The sequence below is a fragment of the Ctenocephalides felis genome, unplaced genomic scaffold (genome assembly GCF_003426905.1).
Source record: "Ctenocephalides felis isolate EL2017-DRISC unplaced genomic scaffold, ASM342690v1 CF-g0.4_SCAFFOLD_01492, whole genome shotgun sequence".
Lineage (NCBI taxonomy): Eukaryota > Metazoa > Arthropoda > Insecta > Siphonaptera > Pulicidae > Ctenocephalides > Ctenocephalides felis.
In genome coordinates, this window is record NW_020537646.1 from 9304004 (window position 1) to 9322539 (window position 18536).

The 18536-nt window shown below is 27.2% G+C and overlaps 3 protein-coding genes across 4 annotated transcripts; all 3 read left to right on the forward strand.

Annotated features, from left to right (window-relative positions):
- Positions 1–4259: 4259 nt before the first annotated feature.
- On the forward strand, positions 4260–6350 carry LOC113370507 (sister chromatid cohesion protein DCC1-like). The gene is made up of 6 exons (XM_026611179.1): positions 4260–4605; positions 4672–4862; positions 4922–5603; positions 5664–5763; positions 5837–6000; positions 6106–6350. The coding sequence occupies exons 1-6, from the start codon at positions 4598–4600 to the stop codon at positions 6209–6211; spliced, it is 1251 nt and encodes a 416-aa protein (XP_026466964.1). The 5' UTR covers positions 4260–4597; the 3' UTR covers positions 6212–6350.
- Positions 6351–6892: 542 nt separating this feature from the next.
- LOC113370467 lies at positions 6893–9333 on the forward strand. 2 transcript variants are annotated; one of them, XM_026611136.1, is made up of 6 exons: positions 6893–7031; positions 7136–7354; positions 7434–7701; positions 7764–7892; positions 7962–8123; positions 8407–9333. In XM_026611136.1, exons 2-6 carry the CDS (start codon positions 7140–7142, stop codon positions 9202–9204), a joined length of 1572 nt encoding a protein of 523 aa, XP_026466921.1. In that variant the 5' UTR covers positions 6893–7031; positions 7136–7139; the 3' UTR covers positions 9205–9333. The 2 variants fall into 2 exon arrangements, with proteins under 2 accessions (XP_026466921.1, XP_026466919.1); XM_026611134.1 differs by having other exon boundaries at positions 6895–7035.
- Positions 9334–9796: 463 nt separating this feature from the next.
- On the forward strand, positions 9797–18534 carry LOC113369781 (carboxypeptidase D). The gene is made up of 17 exons (XM_026610352.1): positions 9797–10259; positions 10332–10561; positions 10628–10797; positions 10870–11012; positions 12108–12268; positions 12357–12430; positions 12821–13051; positions 13244–13435; positions 13681–13763; positions 13970–14176; positions 14381–14540; positions 15160–15242; positions 15560–15726; positions 15922–16195; positions 16928–17145; positions 17286–17447; positions 17709–18534. Exons 1-17 carry the CDS (start codon positions 9807–9809, stop codon positions 18403–18405), a joined length of 3705 nt encoding a protein of 1234 aa, XP_026466137.1. The 5' UTR covers positions 9797–9806; the 3' UTR covers positions 18406–18534.
- Positions 18535–18536: the final 2 nt, after the last annotated feature.

The following is an 18536-nucleotide window of genomic DNA, read 5'->3' on the forward strand; positions in this document are numbered from 1 at the left end:
TGGTGTTCCAATTACTTTAATATTATTTGCTATATTCTCTCTCAAAAGTTAATGATTTTTATTATTTTAATCAATTATCTACTTTGTAGTTCATGTATGGCATATCAATACAGTATGCGTGTGCTATAATAATTTTGAACGTTGCACCATATTAGTGTTCAAATTATCTTTGTCATTATATATATATATATATATATATATATATATATAATGAAGTAGTTAATTTTGATGTTGAAATATATGAGTGAGATACATCAAACAAAGAAAAGGCAAAGGCTTATGTGACACATAAGCCTCGGAACGCGCAAAGTACAGAAGTCGTGGCAGAAATTACCTAATTTTACTTACATTTTTGTTCAAATAAAACTATCATTTTTCTTTTTACATCATACAAAAAAATATAAAAAATGCATGGTGTTGACAAGTTATTTGTATAAATGTTAGTGCCAATTTCTAGTGCTGTGTACACTTCTCTAGATGTAACCAACCAACGTAATATCCACTGATGATGACATTAAATTGAATGTCGAAACGTTTGGAATTAAAGATTATTTTATAAATCTTTGCCTTTTCTTTGTTTGATGTATCGCCCTCAAGAACTCACTCATATATATATATATATATATATATATATATATATATATATATATATATGATTCAATTCTTGGAGGGCGCAACATCAACTAAAAAATATAAAGATTTTTAAAACATCTTTATTTTTCCATACGTTTTGACGTAAAATTCTACGTCATCGTCAGTGGTTTTAAAATTCTTAGATTATCACTTACACATCTTAACAGCAACTTGTAAATAATTAATAATTGGAAACAAGCACCAAATGTCAGTAATTTCTTTTTTATAAAAAATAAAAAATAAATGTTACGTATGATATTTTATTTAACAAAAAGAAATTACTGACATTTGGTGCTTGTTTTCAATTGTTAATTATTTACAAGTTGTTGTTAATATGTGTAAGTGATAATCTAAGAATTTCAAAACCACTGACGATGACGTAGAATTTTACATTGAAATGTATGGAAAAATAAAGATGTTTTAAAAATCGTTACTTTATTTATATTTTTTACTTGATGTTATGCCCTCTAAGAAATTAATCATACATTTCAACATCAAATTTAAACACTTTCAACATATATCTATATATACATATATATATATATATATATATATATATATATATAATTTAAAATTTATTAATAAACGGCACTAAAGTGTAGTACTGCCTAAGATGATAAAATTAAATTTTTTGAGACAATATAAATATAACTGAAAAATTACAGTTTTAGATTTATTTGATAGTTTTATAATAATGATGCAATAAGTGTTAATAGCAAGCATACATAGAAGAGCATTGCAGCACATATTTTCAAATGATTGATTTTTTATAGTTATCAATATCATGTCCATAAAGTTATTTAATACCTAACACTGTGTTAAAGTTTTTTTTTCGTTTATGTTAATGCTCAGAATATTTGAAAATGAAACTGGTTGTGAAACACTTCTAATAATTAGTTTTTCAATTTAATTTTTCTGTTTATTAGTTGAAATTGAGGAACCCATGATATTGAAAATAGTATCAATGACTAACAAATTTTAATATCTTTAACATGATTTGAAATAAATATATATGTATAATGTACATAGTTGTGTGAGCAAAGTAAGTTCACACACACACACACACACACACATATATATATATATATATATATATATATATAATTTTAATATAATAATAACACATATGTAATAGTGATCATTCCAAAAATATCATTTTTTTAAGAATTTGGAATTTTGTTTTTATTCAATATTGAAATTGTATTTTATCAGAAATCTGAGGTGCCTTTAAAGATTGAAATGTGGCTAAAATGTGCCACAGTGGAGTAGCCGAGAAGTTTTCTAATTATGAAATACATTTGAAAGAAATTAATTTAACTACATCATATATATACCACATATTATATATATATATATATATATATATATATATATATGGTAAAGTAGTTAATTTTGATGTTGAGAAATATGAGTAAGTTCTTCAAGGGCATACATCAAATAAAAGGCAAAGATTTAGAAGTTAATCTTTAATTTTTCCAAACGTTTCGACATAGTATTTTATGTCATCATCAGTGGATATAAATATGGTCTTACATCAGTAGCTAGCGCTAGGAACACAATTTTGCACTATCATATATACATTAACTTGTTTTTTTATATATTAATTTGTTGAACAGAGTATGGCAAAATATTTGTGAAATATATAATATATTTTGCACAGAGAACGTAGTTTATGTGACAGAGCCCGAGGCTGTAGTAACATGTGTTAAACGTTTGGAAAAATTAAAGATTAACTTCTAAATCTTTGCCTTTTATTTGATGTATGCCCTTGAAGAACTTACTCATATATATATATATATATATATATATATATATATGTAATACCACATATTATATATATATACAAAAATTGGAAGTATTCAGTTAATATAGACAAAAAGGAAATAAATGGTTAATATATAATATTTTGTTATAAGCTACTCCACTGTTTTGAGACTGATTGATTGGTATTATTTTTGATTAAGATATGGGATTGCTGTTATGAGGCTATCAAAGAAAAATTATACAAAAGTAACTTTATTCAGAGATAGACGATATTATGTTACAAATTTATATTCATTATGAAAAATGTAATTATACTCTTGTTAAAATTGATGTAATGTACTTTATTACAGTTATGTTCCATCAAAACAAAATGTGGACTTAAATCTGGAGATGCATGTACAAAGAAATCTGAATTATTATAAGCCATTATGATCTTTTGTAAGTTCACATTTCAAATGTATCTTTGATGTAGTGCAATTATACTGTAATTACTAATGACATATATATGTTTAAAGTTTTTTTAAATTCAAAATGTCTGTAGAAATATAATTTTATTTCAATTTGATATGAATAAAATTGAAGATAAATATAAAAATGAACTATGTTATAAATATTATAATATAATAATAGTTTATTTATTTTAACATTGTAACTATATAACACAAGTATAAAAAATTTGAAATTACTATTGCTCTGATGGAACATAATGTATATCTATTTAATTAATCGGTTTATTCCAACATGCTCGACCATGTATCACATTCATTCATGCAATGTGTTGTATGTGAAGACGATGACTGGTGTACATGAAATTATCTTGTATTTGAATGTTTAGAATGAACCAATATAATTTAAAATTTAATTAACATGTACTAATATTTGATTTTATTAGTTCTTCTTTGTAGAAGAAGTATGAAATTATTTGTACATCTATTTGATTATTTTGCTATGCTAGTTATAATTTATATTTACAATAAATAATCTAAATAATGGATGATTTTTAACTGTTTAGTAAATGTTCAGCATCGAATTACACTTATTTTGTCCTTAAAACAAAATTCTTCACAATGATTATGAAGAATCGTTATCAAGATTTTTTATGTGTTTTAATTTTTTTTAAAAAAAACGAATTTAATTCCAAAGTGGCTTGTGTTAAATATTTTAGTTGCTACAGTTTGGCATGTTCAAAATCAACACCTAAAATATATTTGAAATATAAATCACAATCATTTTCACAATATCTATACAGTAAACCCTCGCTTTACGCGGCAAGTGCGTACTGCACTATGTAAGGTTCCACACGACAAGAACACACGACGAATTAGCCTGAATTGTATGTTAAATACGAGTTTTTTATAGCACGGTTCCCATACTGCACGGTACGCGTAAAGCGAGGGTTTACTGTCTATATATATATATATATATATATATATATATATATATATATATAATCTGCGTAAACTGGAACTCATCTACATAATAGAAATAGAAAGAAAACTAAAATTTGAGTCTAAAAAATATTTTCAATCGATTTCCATGTGGTTCAAGTCACTGAAAGCTATATTCACTGAAGACAAGTCAAATAGGGATTCAAATAGTATGGGAATTGATTTAAAATATTTTTTATAAACAATTTAGTTTTTTCTCTATTTGTATTTACATAAAAATGAATTTATGTAAGTAAAATGTAAAAATATTCTGAGCTATATATAGCAACGAATTGGTGTAAAATCTCAATTTTATTAAATATTTTTTAATATTAGCGCCTGAATAAGTGTACTAAATATTTAAATTTTAACAGAAACAATCTTCTACTTCTAGTATATTCTATATTTGAACCTAATGAAGTTCAGTGTGGTTTACAAAAGTGAGTGGCTGAGTTTGTTATGTTAGGTTTATTCGTTTATTTATCCTCCATGGTCGAATTTATCAGTCGTATATGAATTATGCATATTGCATATCATATTCTAATATTGCCTCTAGTGTCGGATGGTCGGATTGACGTTATAATGCTCGAAATTTACGATTTGACGTTTTTATTTTATTCTTTTACATTATTATCTGTGGCGACATCTTGATTGCTTTCTTCGGGTCTACTTGTTTACAACATCTATGTGCGGTTTCATTTAATTATTTAGTTCTGTGGATTCATTGCCAATTTATATCCGATATCAACATGGTTTAATTCATAATAAATAAAATGGAAATGTAAGTGGAGAGTATAGGTTGAGACAAATCTTTGTGCTTACTTTTTAATTTTTAAATTATTATTAGGTATGAACGAACTAGCGAAGATGTTCGATCTTTGATTGGGCATGCTAAATTGGATGAAAATAAATTAACTCCTATAACACAAGTACTTCATTTTTCCTTTTCCGATGAAAAATACTTTTGTTATAAATTACTTCAATTAGATTCTCATTTAGCTCAAGTATTACAAGAAGGTTCAGAGATTTATTTTAAAGGTAGCTTTTAATTCTTGGTATTTATATTTATGAAAATTTTCATACCTATTTTTTTTTAGGAGGAAAAACTGAAGAAGTTGTGTTATGCAGTAATAGCCAAACCTATGAGTTGAGAGAAGCTGAAACTTCTAATAGTCTTATAGTAGTTCCTGGTCTCCTTTGGCCTAAAGAATCAAATCTAAATCAATCATTAGATAAAAGTTTAGAGGAGGATAATTTAAACATATCCAATTCTTTTATTACAAATACAGATCAATTAGATACAGCTTCAAATAGAACAGTTAAAAAACAAAGTGTTCATAAAATTCTTCATACTTATTATAAAGTTCATCGAATTAAACCGAAATTCCGTAAATTATTTGATCTTCTTCAGATCACCAAATATAATGGCCCAGAAAATGAGTATAATATTAATAAAAAATTTTTGTTTACATACGGTCATTTATTAAGCACTGTACAAGCTAGTAGTAAAGAATTACAGGATGGTTTTCATGAAATACATGCTTTGGAAATAAATAACCATTTTAGGATTTTAGAAATAGAATATGAATTTCGTGTCGTTTCATATATGATGGCAGTAATTGAGGAAAATTCATGGAACTTTTTATCTGTATCTCGAAAAGAAACTATTGATAGTTTGAAAAATTTTGTCCCCCAGGCTGTTATAGAAGGTTTATTTGATATTTACACCATATGGAAAGGAGATGATCAGTTTTCATATAAACCACATTTAATAGGCAGGTAAGTCCATATATTAAAAAACTTAAAACTTTTCTTTCATCATTACATTTTATGTTTCAGACTCTATGCTCAAACTATATTGAAGAACTCATCAAAATTTAATTTGGATGATTTTTTAATGACCTGGCAAGCGTCAATGCCTGAAGGAATGAAAACTGATGTAAGTGATATTGAACTTCAACAAAATAACATAAGATAAATTGAAATTTCTTTTGAAAGAACTTTTTTCTTAGATATCTCATTTGAAAGGGATAGCTTTAGTTGATCGTGAAGCAAATCCAGCTTGTATAAAGGCTTTAGACAATTATGCCCTACCCATTACATTACTTGAAAGATTTCAAGCAATGTTTAAAATAAAAAAGTTATGGACTCTTGAGCAAATGGAACCATATATAGAGTAAGAATTAATATTGGTTATAATAGAATTAATAATATATTGTTTATTTATTTTTTGGGACTGTTAGTTATGTTTTCATTTTAAAACAGTGTATACTTTTTTCAGATGTTTTACAACACCAAGTTTGTCACTAACGACTTTGATATCAAAATACTCCAGAGCTTCTACAGTGAATGGTATACGAATGTATGGTGCAAAACATTCAAGCTAATGAGTTTATTTTAGAATACGATTAATAAATAAATAATGCAATTGATATTAATTACTCAAGCGTTATGTTTACATAATTTGTTTTTACTGTAAGAGACTAATATAAAATGCGAATCAAAAATGAGTTTATCTATTGTTGTCAGGTGAGATGAATATAAAATTCTTCTAAAGTATCTAAAGAGTATGTTTTCTTATTGATAGAATGTAAATAAATAATTGAAAGTATTTTTAAACTGACATTCAATTAACTCAATATCAAACAAAACCTATTAGCATATGAATATATCATATATTATATTATCATATTCTAATACTGTCTAGGCCGTCCAGGCCTATGATAATGGGAAGTATGCCCTAAGGCAAGTCTGTGAGCTGAGTAAACTTCAAAAACCAATTCAGAGAAGAAAAGTATTTTATTGTCTAGAGCTCAAACCCTATAGATAAGGTTGCATAATCCGATGTCCTATATGAATCAAAATGGCAGTGTAAACAATCTACGTATTTAAATTGTGTCTTGCACAATTCGCACAAAAGCGAATTTCCTGGAATTTCAATAACTATTTGTGGAACAGATGAGCAGAAGTGACAGTTCAAGAAGCTGCATGTCTATTGTTTTGTTTATTTCAGTTTCAGTCTACTTATTGCCACATCAATGTGTCAAAACTGACATTTCTTTGCATGACTCTTGTCCAGAGAGTATTAGGCAGAATCATTTGTACATGACCAATGACTGTCACGTTCTGAATGTATTCTAAAATTATTTTAATGTTTTGACATAAAATTCTTATTTTAAAATCAAATACGACTTATTAGAAGTTCAAGTAGGTAATTAGCAAACAATACAATTACAAATTTGATAGCGATACTATTTTTAGAAATATTGTTTCTGCTATTTTAAAACTTTATTTTTTAATTATTTTTGTAGATATATGAACATGGAATCTTCTAGTAGTGGATGTAATAAGAGGAAAGCCGATCAGTTAATTGATTCAAGTTTGCCTAACATAAAAAATAAATTTAAAAAGAAAGTTCCAAATGAATTTGAATCTTTGCCAGATAAAATAGATTTGATGTGTTTGCCTGATGACGTTCTTTATATAGTATTAAGCAATTTGCATCCAAAAGATAGGCTAGAAATGGGCTTGTAAGTTAAAAAGGATAGACTTGAAATAAGAATTATCTGAATAATTAAAGAAGTGTTTAGTTTTACTTGAAATTTTTAGAACCTGCAAACGAATGCTACATCTAGTCAATGCTTCCAATGTGTGGAAGAAAGTAGATTGTCGACCTCTGCATGTGAATAATTTGATGTTTGAGAAATTAATAAAATTTTTGTCTTTTGGAACTTTAGCCTTGAGTATTCGAGGGTATGCAATGAAACATCTTCATGCAGACATTCAACCAACTTGCACACCTCAATTATTACATATAATTAAAGATAAGTGCACAAAAATCAAAATATTGCGAATAGAGGAGGATTTAATACATAATGTGTGTATTTTTGTATTATATTTGTTAAATTATTTCATATTAATGTTTAATTTATATTCTAGATTGCAATAAAAGATTTTCCATCAACTCTAGAGGAACTCTCACTGGCAGGAAGTGCTAATAGATATTTTAATTCAGAAAATTCAGTACCTTATTTTTTTAGGATAGAGCAACATTTACCAAATCTAACTGTTAGTATTGCATTTAAATTATAAATTTTATAATAAGAACATAATTTTAGTTATTCAATTTATTTTCAGACATTATGTTTACGACAATGCAGATGGTTTGAGCCTCATGCATTAATGATATTATCTAAACTACCTCACTTACATAGTTTAGATGTCAGTAAATGTTCTAGGCTAGGTGAATGTGTACCATATTTTAGTCTTGCTATGAGGCACGGATTCAAAAAGCTTAGGGTGATTATGAATCTATACCAAACTATCACATATATAAGACATTCCTACGGTAAAGTCATAAAGTAAAATGTTGAACATGAAACTGTTTCAATTCACCAATTTTTTCTGATTATTATCTTATATGATTTGTGCTTTATTCCCCATTTGGTTGATTTGTCAAAGAGCAGGTGCACTTATTTTATATATATATATATATATATATATATATATATATATATATTAACATGATACATTGTATGAATATATAATGTAACATTTACATATTATAAATCTTTGAATGCAGGTACTGGATTTAAGGCATACCATGTTGGGAGATAGTGAAGTTTCATGTTTAAAATCGTTGCCATGCTTGAGGGAATTACTACTAGAATGTCCAATAAATGTACAACATGAAAATTCTCATGACAATGCTAATTTTAGTCGTAACCCTGTAGTAGTGATTAGGCCTTTATACAGGCAAATTTTTGATAATCAACTGCCACAAGTTGGAGTACATAATGCTAATATGGAAGATAATATAGATAATAGAGCAATTTTTCTTAGAATGCCAGCAATGCCTCGCAATCGCCCACTAAATATTGACCACATGGAACAAGAGCAAATAATAATACAAGTAAATAGAAATTTTGATAATAATAATGTACAAAATGAATTGCCTCAAGTTCCCGTACATAATGTTATAGAAGGGGGGCGAAATCATATTAGGAATCTTCATGCTAGACTACCTTTACATGATAATCATTTAGGAATAAATGATAATTTTCACATGCCACATTTAACTGTAGGAAGTCTCATAACAGATCGAGCTATTTGTGGATTTGGAAATTCTATGATCAATAATGAATTGAATTTGATTCGCATCCAAGGAGAGCATGCAGCTGAGGAATGTGAATCTTTGTTGGAACGAATAGTTGTTCGAAATTATACCTCAGTTTCTGACAGATCTTTGAGGCATCTTGCTAGGGCTATACCACATTTGAAATTTTTGGATGTACGTGGTACAACAGTAACAAAACAAGGTGTGGAGAAATTTATGCGAGATTGTCCTGACTGTCATATTAGATCTGATATCAATATTTAATGAATTATACCTTCAGGCAAATAAGAGTGGAAAATGAATTTTTATTTACACAAATGCATATAATTATAAATCTTTTTATGAGTAGGATATATATCTCTTATTTGAATATCAATATACTAATAGTTCATAAGCAACAGATATTTTATTTTTAAATTTTTTAAGTTTTATCACATCACATTTTAAAAATTGGTTTTATATAGCCATAGCAAAAGATAAAAAATATACAAAACAATTATGTTCATTCAACCTACGTCATTTCAAAGTAAACTGTAGCAAAAGTTATTCAATTTCAAATAGTTTCATTGAATTATAAGCATGGGAGGAATTTCAGACATTATCAAAATTATACACTTTATTTCGTTATGTTTTTACCACTTAATATCTATTAAATCAAGTTATAATTCTTGTTTGTTTTATAATATAAAAATGGCATATGTTTGGCTTATTATTTACGCCTTGCCGATAGACTTATAATATAACCTAGTAATAACACAGTTTTTTTTAATAATGTTGTTTTCGTTCTTGTGGCAAAAATTGATTACGTTTCTCTCGCATAACAAACGTCAGTTATCAGATAAAATTGTTTAAAAGTGTTGGAGGTGATGTCTTTTAAAATTATATTACAAGCAATTAGTATTTCCACATTTCTTTCATTGCTGTCAATGATCAGAATTCTAAATGTCAGTGGAAATGAAACTTTTCCAATTAATGTAAAATATTACAACACTAATGATTTAGAAATATTATTTAAAGAAATTGAACATAAATTTAGTGGACTTGCAAAATTGCATACCATAGGTTACTCAATACAAGGAAGAAAACTTTTAGCATTACAAATTAGTAAGAATGTTGGTAGAAGGGAACTCCTTAAACCTATGTTTAAATATATTGGTAATATGCATGGTGATGAAACTGTTGGAAGACAACTAATTATCTATTTAGCTGAATATCTACTTTCAAATTATAATTCAGACCCGAGAGTTACTAAATTAGTGGACACTATAGATATATATTTGATGCCTTCAATGAATCCAGATGGATTTGAAATGGCCTCGGTAATCTTCTTAATTCAATCTAAATTCAATTTGGTTAATAAACATTTTATATAATTTTTCTTTACAACTCAGGAGGGCAGATGTTCTTCATTAAATAATTATGTGGGAAGAAATAATGCATATGGACAAGATTTGAATCGTGATTTTCCAGACCAGTTCATTGATAAAGACAACTTCAGTTTCAGAGCACGACAGAAAGAGACAAGATGTATTATGAAATGGATTCTATCCAATCCATTTGTATTATCTGCAAATCTGCATGGTGGTGCTGTAGTAGGAAGCTATCCTTATGACGATTCTGAGTAAGAAGTTTGGCATTTAAGATCAATATATAATTATCATATTCATATTGCAATATGTATTTATAGTTCCGGGAGAGATTGTTGTAGAGACAGTGTTTCACCTGATCATAACTTAGTGAAACATTTAGCATCTGTATATGCTCAAGCAAATCCTATCATGAAAGGTGGAGAGGCCTGTAGGCCAGATAAATTTATAGGTGGAATAACCAATGGTGCAAATTGGTATGAATTAAAAGGTAATTTGTTTCGTAATTTATATATTAGTTATTATTTTTTGAATATACTACATTTCTATTATCTTGTAATAGGTGGGATGCAAGACTTTAACTATGTGTATTCCAATTGTATAGAAATTACATTTGAGCTATCGTGTTGTAAATATCCTATAGCTAGCACATTGCCATTACACTGGAATCATAATAAGGATTCATTACTAAAATTCATGGAACAGGTATGTTTCAATGATATGGGGCCCTCAACAAGCATAAGCAGAAATAGATAAATACTTTAAAGCCAAACAACAATTTTCAAAAAATTTAAATAATTCCGACATATTTGGCTTTTTTTTTTCATTATCGACAAGCATGAAATTTTATTTTAGTTTCTGAATTTAATTTAATCAATAATAAATCCATTAAAACGCCATTAAAAGATTCCAGGTTTTAGCTTTTGAGCCCAAGGATTTAAGAGAATTTATATTCTGCTGTATTTAAAAAGATTTTAACTTCATATGTTCTTTTCAAACACAATTTATACATTTTCAAACCTATTATGCTCACATGAAGTTCCAAGCACTAAAGCTTTTACACATCCGACAAGTCAATATTAAAACTAATAAAACTAATCCATATTGAAATAAATAATCCGTATTGAAAAGTCTGTATGATGCGTAAATTTAATAGTTAGATTTAGATAAAGATAATTAATTAAATCATTCTCACCGCAAATTCTGTGTAACGGATCTAACATTTTCATAATCCGCGAATATATAGTCTGTAAAGGTTGCCAGGTCTTTAAGCACTTCTGCATTGAGTGCGGACCCATCAACTTAGCATATCTCGAGAACAATTGTATTTACCACTTTAAATTTTTGTCACAATTTTGGTGAACTTACTTAAAAAAGGCGAGTAGAGTGAATATATATTTTGAAATAATATTTAAAAATTTCAGAAAACTCACAGATAGATGATGATAAATAAATGCATTTAATTTTATGCATTTTTTAAATTTTGTGAAAAATGTTTACTTTAATGGGGCCGCAAAAAAATTTTAATACGGAGCCTCACCAAGGCATGCTATGCCTCTGTTCACATTATATATTATCAGTTGAAATTTCTATAACACTTTGAATAGATAGCTTTTTACAAAACTGTTGAGGCTTTTCAATGTAGAGATTATTGAATACAGGTCCTTTTCATACTTAATTTAATTCTTATGCTCACTGTGAAGCAATGCTTTCGAATTTGATCTCTATTAGTATAGGGTATCAGTAAGTAATTTCAAACTATAATACAATACGATGCGAAAATAAATACAATATCGTTAGGTACATAATGGGGTGAAGGGAATAGTGAGAGATGACGAGCATAATTTGATTGCTGGAGCTTCTGTAAAAATATATGGCAAAGTAATTAAAACTAGTAAAAGAGGAGAATATTGGAAGTTATTATTACCTGGAAATTACTCAATACAAGTAACTGCAAAAGGGTGAGAGCATTTAAAAACAATTATTTTTATGAAAAAAGTGGTAGTATATTCCCAAATCTATTAAAATAACATTTAATATTTTTTATAGATATGTATCAAGTTTGAATAATCTCGTAACTATACAAGAGAATATGACAACAATTTTTAACATCACATTAAAAGGTAAACTTGGTTATGAAATTTGAATAAAGTTCAAAGTTTTAGGAAAAAAACTGAAAATATTTGCTGTAAATAATACTTCCATACGGTCTTGGAATCTTTGCATGTAATATTTAGATTTACTTTATTTTTCACATTTAAAATCACACACAATATAATAATAACTAAAATTTCATATTAATATAATAAAGATACAGTTCTAGTCATACTCTTCTTTTATCTATGGTTCTAGTATATATGAATTATACAGAGCTCAAAATATTGTTAGTGGTGTTATAAGTGTTTAGTTGTAATTGCAAATATTTGATGAATCATTTAGCTGCAAATAATGATGTTGAGGATATTTTTCATATATTAAAATTACTTATATGCAACATAATTTCTATTTACTAGAAGATAAAAGGACATATCTGAAACCCAATGTTATTAATTACCAATACCAGGATGATTTTTTGATACAAACTAAATATCAACATCACAATAATGAAAATTTAGAGATTTTCTTAAGAAATATTGTGAAAAATTATCCAAGTATTACTTTAATGAAAAGCATAGGTCAAAGTGTCAAAGGTCATTATTTGTGGGTTTTAGAAATTTCTGCAAATCCTGGAGAGCATATCACAGGTAATTTATGAAAACTCAAACTAATTTCATATGAATTTATTTCAACATATACATAGCATTTTTTTAACATATTGCAAGACTCATATCTTAGAGCCGTGTTTTAATTTGATATTGAATTTTATTTTACTGTATTGTGCATTGCTTGCACAATAAAAACAATTTGCAGAATTTTGTAAAAAATATTTTTTTTAGGAAAGCCATCAATTAAGTATGTTGGAAACATGCATGGCAATGAAGTTGTGGGGCGTGAAATATTGCTACTATTTGCAAAATTTCTTTGCGAGAATTATTTAATTGATGAACAGGTAACGAGAATTGTAAACACAACAAGAATTCATTTACTACCTAGTATGAATCCTGATGGATATGATATGGCTAAACCAGGTAAATTTGATTATTAATAAAATGCTGGTATATATTGTTGCAAAGTTTAAACTTGGTTTTGTTCCACAATTTCTGCCGTCCCAATTGTTAGAAAGATTTGATGTTTTATTTTCACGATTAATCACATTCCTGTTAATTTGTATTTACCTTTTATTAAACTTTATTTATAACTTTAGTGATATTATTTGTGTATTAGCTTTATTTTTTTTAATTTTGCTTGTTTAACTTCAGCTTTAATTTTTTAGAGGAAATTAACAATGTAGTAGGAAGAAATAATGCTCATAATATTGATTTGAATCGCAATTTTCCAGATCAATATAGATCTTTGGTAAGTTATAGCACTTGATATATAAATATGAATAAATAAATAAATAAATAAATACATAAATATATCTATATATATATATATATATATATATATATATATATATATATATATGTAATTATGAAGCGCTATGTTTTATATAAACATTTACATTAGCAAAAGTTTTTCATTTATTTTATTACAATATTCTATTATTGTGATCCGACCAGTTAAATGTTAAACCAGAGCCAGAAACAGAAGCGGTTATGGCATGGACACTTTCAGAACGTTTCGTTTTGTCAGCAAATCTGCATAATGGTGCGCTTGTCGCCAATTATCCTTTTGATGAAAATCCTTCTAACATTATACTGCAAAAAGTAGCCAACCCTAGCCCTGATGATGATGTGTTTCAACATCTTGCTAGAATTTATAGTAATGTAAGTAAATATTATATTTGTTGTTTGTAGTGCAACAAATTTTATGTGAGTTGTTTCTAGTAATTTTTTATAAGTTGTCATTTTCCAGTGGATTATCAATATAATTAATTTCATATTTATTTGTTGTTTTTTTCCAGTGGATTATCAATATAATTAATTTCATATTTATTTTATTGTTTTTTCATAATTCATTTGAAAATTCAGGCTCATAGAAAAATGCATTTGGGCCAGCCCTGTGCTGAACATCCAAAAGAACATTTTTTAAATGGAATTACAAATGGTGCTGCTTGGTATTCAGTCTCGGGAAGTATGCAAGATTGGAACTATGTTGAGGCTGATTGCTTTGAAATAACATTGGAATTAGGTATTCCATATATATAAAGCAAGAGGTTTTTCAGATAGTGAAATATTTTTTCAGATAGTGCATCCATCCAATAATTAAAACGATTTTATTGTAGAAAAATGTTTTTATTGTAATATCATATGTTTCGAGCCTTGATTTGACCCGTACTTGAGGATTTGAGTGCATACAAATAAACTAAAAAAAAAAATACAAAAAATACACGAAAATATATGAACATCAATTGCTACTACTTAGTTACTTACTACTTTTTTTTCACTTCATTTTTCTAGGTAAAACAAACTCATAACGAATAACATGTCTTTATGAGAAGAGCATTTTTTTTAAAAAAATATTTTATTTTTATTTTGTTTTCATTTAATATTTATTAAAAATGTCATATAACTTGATCTTACATTAATTGGTGGTCATATATTTTTGTGTTTTTTATGTTCTTATTTCTTTAGTTTATTTGTATGCACTGAAGATGGGCCAAATCAAGACCCGAAAAGTATATTACAATAAAACTTTTTTCTACAATAAAATCGTTGATGGATGCTCAAGAACAACTTTATATATATATATATATATATATATATATATATATATATATATATTAGCTGTTTTTATATTATTTATGCAGGTTGTGTGAAGTATCCAGGAGCTGAAGCACTTCCTGAATTATGGTTGGACAATAAGATGGCTTTATTGGATTATATAGAACTGGTATTACGAATAACATTATAAATTTATTTATTCATTTATTCAGGTCATCACCACCATTATAATAAGGCTCATGTCAATATGTTTTTTGTATGATTTATTTAATTTATTTATTCATTATTTATTTTTTTCATTTCATTTAAAAGCTAAATTACAATATACGTATTTAAAGTATTGAATATAATTTAATAGAATTTAATACTCATCATTTTGATTTGACATTGTTATCAATTTTATTACTAGCATAAAAAACATATTCTAATTAATCATAGTTGTAATTAACCGCTATGTTTTAAAATGAGTTTTTCATTTATTTTTAGGCTCACATTGGAGTTCGAGGCTTTGTCCACAGTTCCATAGGTAATCCTATATCATCGGCAGAAGTGCTTGTTAAAGGAAGAAAACACATAACAAAAACTGGTTCTAAAGGAGAATATCATAGATTGCTGTTACCTGGTTCATATAATATCACAGTGTCAAGTTATGGGTGAGTTAGTCATTATTATTCAATCTTACTTAATACTAGCTAGATAATTACTTGAAGGTATAGTTTAAACTTATATATAAGTTTAAACTATACCTTCAAGTAATTATCTAGCTAGTACTAAGTAAGATTGACCATATATATGGTTATGACATATTTCTTCTAAAAGTTTACATTTCAGGCTTGCTTATATTTCAGATATGAATCTCAAACTGTGCAGATTATTGTTCCTGATGTGAAACCATACTCAGTCGGATACAACTTTACACTCATGCGTGATGACCCTCAGCATTGGTCATCTGCATATGATTTCAGGCTCATCCAGCACGTCGTAAATACTCGCTATCGGACTACTAATGAGATTGCCAACTACATGGCATATTTAGGAAATAAGTACCCAAATATCGCTGAGTTTCGAACAGAGTATGACGACACGTCTATGTTGTTACATTCTCTAAAAATTACTGATCAGGTAATCACATTTTTTACCTTTTTTTAATATCCCAATATTAAAAAGTATGTATTAATAAATAATTAATTTTTTTTTAAAATTATTAGTTATTGAGCAGCATTCTTAGCTTTTATAGGGAAAATATAAATTATATATTAAAATATATTCATTTTTCAAGATATTTAGAATATTTTGAGTAGACTGCATAAAATGAATATGCAGTGTAAGTGGTATTTTAGCTTAACAACAACATTTTGTCTTGATTCTGATGACGGAATTTGCGCCCTTTGCGCATAGTTCAATGACTGTTTTTTTTTCTAAATTGCATTTTCTAAAGCTTTTTATTCAATAATTATAGTTAAACTAGCTTTTCGATAATTTAATTTGGCTTTGGGGACATGCACATCAACTCTAAATAATAAAATTTACCCTATTTAATTGTAATTGGGTATAAATAAATTTATAAACTTTATATATAAATTTCTCATTGGTTTCCAAAACTTGAATATATATGTTATAAACTGTTCTAATTTTCATATTACGCGCAGTAACTACATAAATTATTTTGCATCTGTATAGTGTTTAAGTATAACTTTTTTTATATTGATGGTTACATTAGCTTATTTTATAAGTAGAAAAACTCTTACAAGATAGATGTCAATGGAAAAACTTACATTTTATAAGTATAATTGCTCAGGTAAATTTATTATTTATTTCAATTTATACTTTGAAAATTATTTAATTTTTTTTCAGATTGGCTCTTCTGAAGAAAAAAAATTTCACTTACTCTTTCTGGGTGGCTTCTTTGGATCAGAGGGTGTCGGAAGCGAAATGGTACTCAATACTGCAGAACATTTAATGGCTGCATTTGAAATTGGAGAGCATAAACATATACAAATTTTGAGAAATGCTGTTGTGCATGTCATACCAGTTTTGGATGATAATTTCGATTCAATAATTCAAAATTATCGGTAAATATCTGATTGATTTTTGATTACATCTGAAAAAAATGTGTGTGATCTACAATATGGAAATTGCATATAATAGCAATTGCTCAATGTCGTAAATACATTCATTAAAATTACAAAACAAATACTTTGTGCATTTATAGACTTCATGAAGATGTCTGTAATCCAGAAAGCTTCAAGCAAGAATTTGGTGAGAGAATGATTGCCTCAAATGCGGATAAACTTGTTACTGCTTTCAAAAAATTATTATGGTTCGGTAGATATGACTTTATCCTGAATTTTGGCAGTGGAGGTTGTGGATTGAGGTAATTTTAAAGCAATCTATTATTAGTTACAAATTTAATTAATTGCTTATTATTCATTAAATTTTTGGTTGCTATTAATGTATAGTTTTTATCTTTAGAATCCGGCAATCTTTTGTGTTTGGATTAATTAACTAGATTATTAAAAAAATTCTTTATTGTCTATCTAATTATAATAAGAAAATTTAAAATACATGAATTGATACTTTTATAAGCTGATAGCTATATGGTATTAAATACTGAATTGAATTTATTATTTTTCAGCTATCCGAGGGTAAATGATTCAGGATTTATATATGACAAATTATTAAACAATATGCACAATCTCATAAACTCCACGACATCTCATGAAACCTGTTGTAATAATCAAGGCAATCAAAATCATGCTGAAATTACAGAAAGATTAACAAATCTCATGTATAACGAATACAATGTACCAATTGTTACTGTAAGAAATAGTTGCTGCAAGATGCCCAGGCAAGAGCAACTTGCAAATGTGTGGAGAAATTCTCTAAAACCACTCATGTCATTTCTGGAATTAATAGAGACTGGTATTCAAGGTGCAATTCTTGGCAACACCATGAATCCACTGCGTCATGCTGTTGTTACTTTAAAACAATTCAACAGGACATTCAATGTTACTAGAAATTTAGCTTATTACAAGATTATGTTGCCTGTCGGTGCATATAACGTGACATTCTCTGCTAATGGTTTTGTTAATAAAAAACTTCTACTTAAAGTCAAGAAAGGGAAATTATTATACACAGATATTGTTTTAGAGAGTATAGATACTGCTAGACATTCTGAAGTAACTTTGGAATTAGTGCAAGAAAATAGCAGGAGTATAGATGTCAATGTTACTGATAACATTTCTGGTAAGATAATTGTTTTATATTTTGTATGTTTCATTACATTATTTTTATTGTCTATAACCATATTTCCCAAGTTTGCTAAATTTTAATAATCTTACGATTGCTTACTAAATATTTCGAGACTTTCAGTACATAAATTAATTTTAAACATCGACTTTATTATATAGTTCTTGGAAAATTTATAATTTGCTATATACAATAATCAAGAAAATGAGAACTT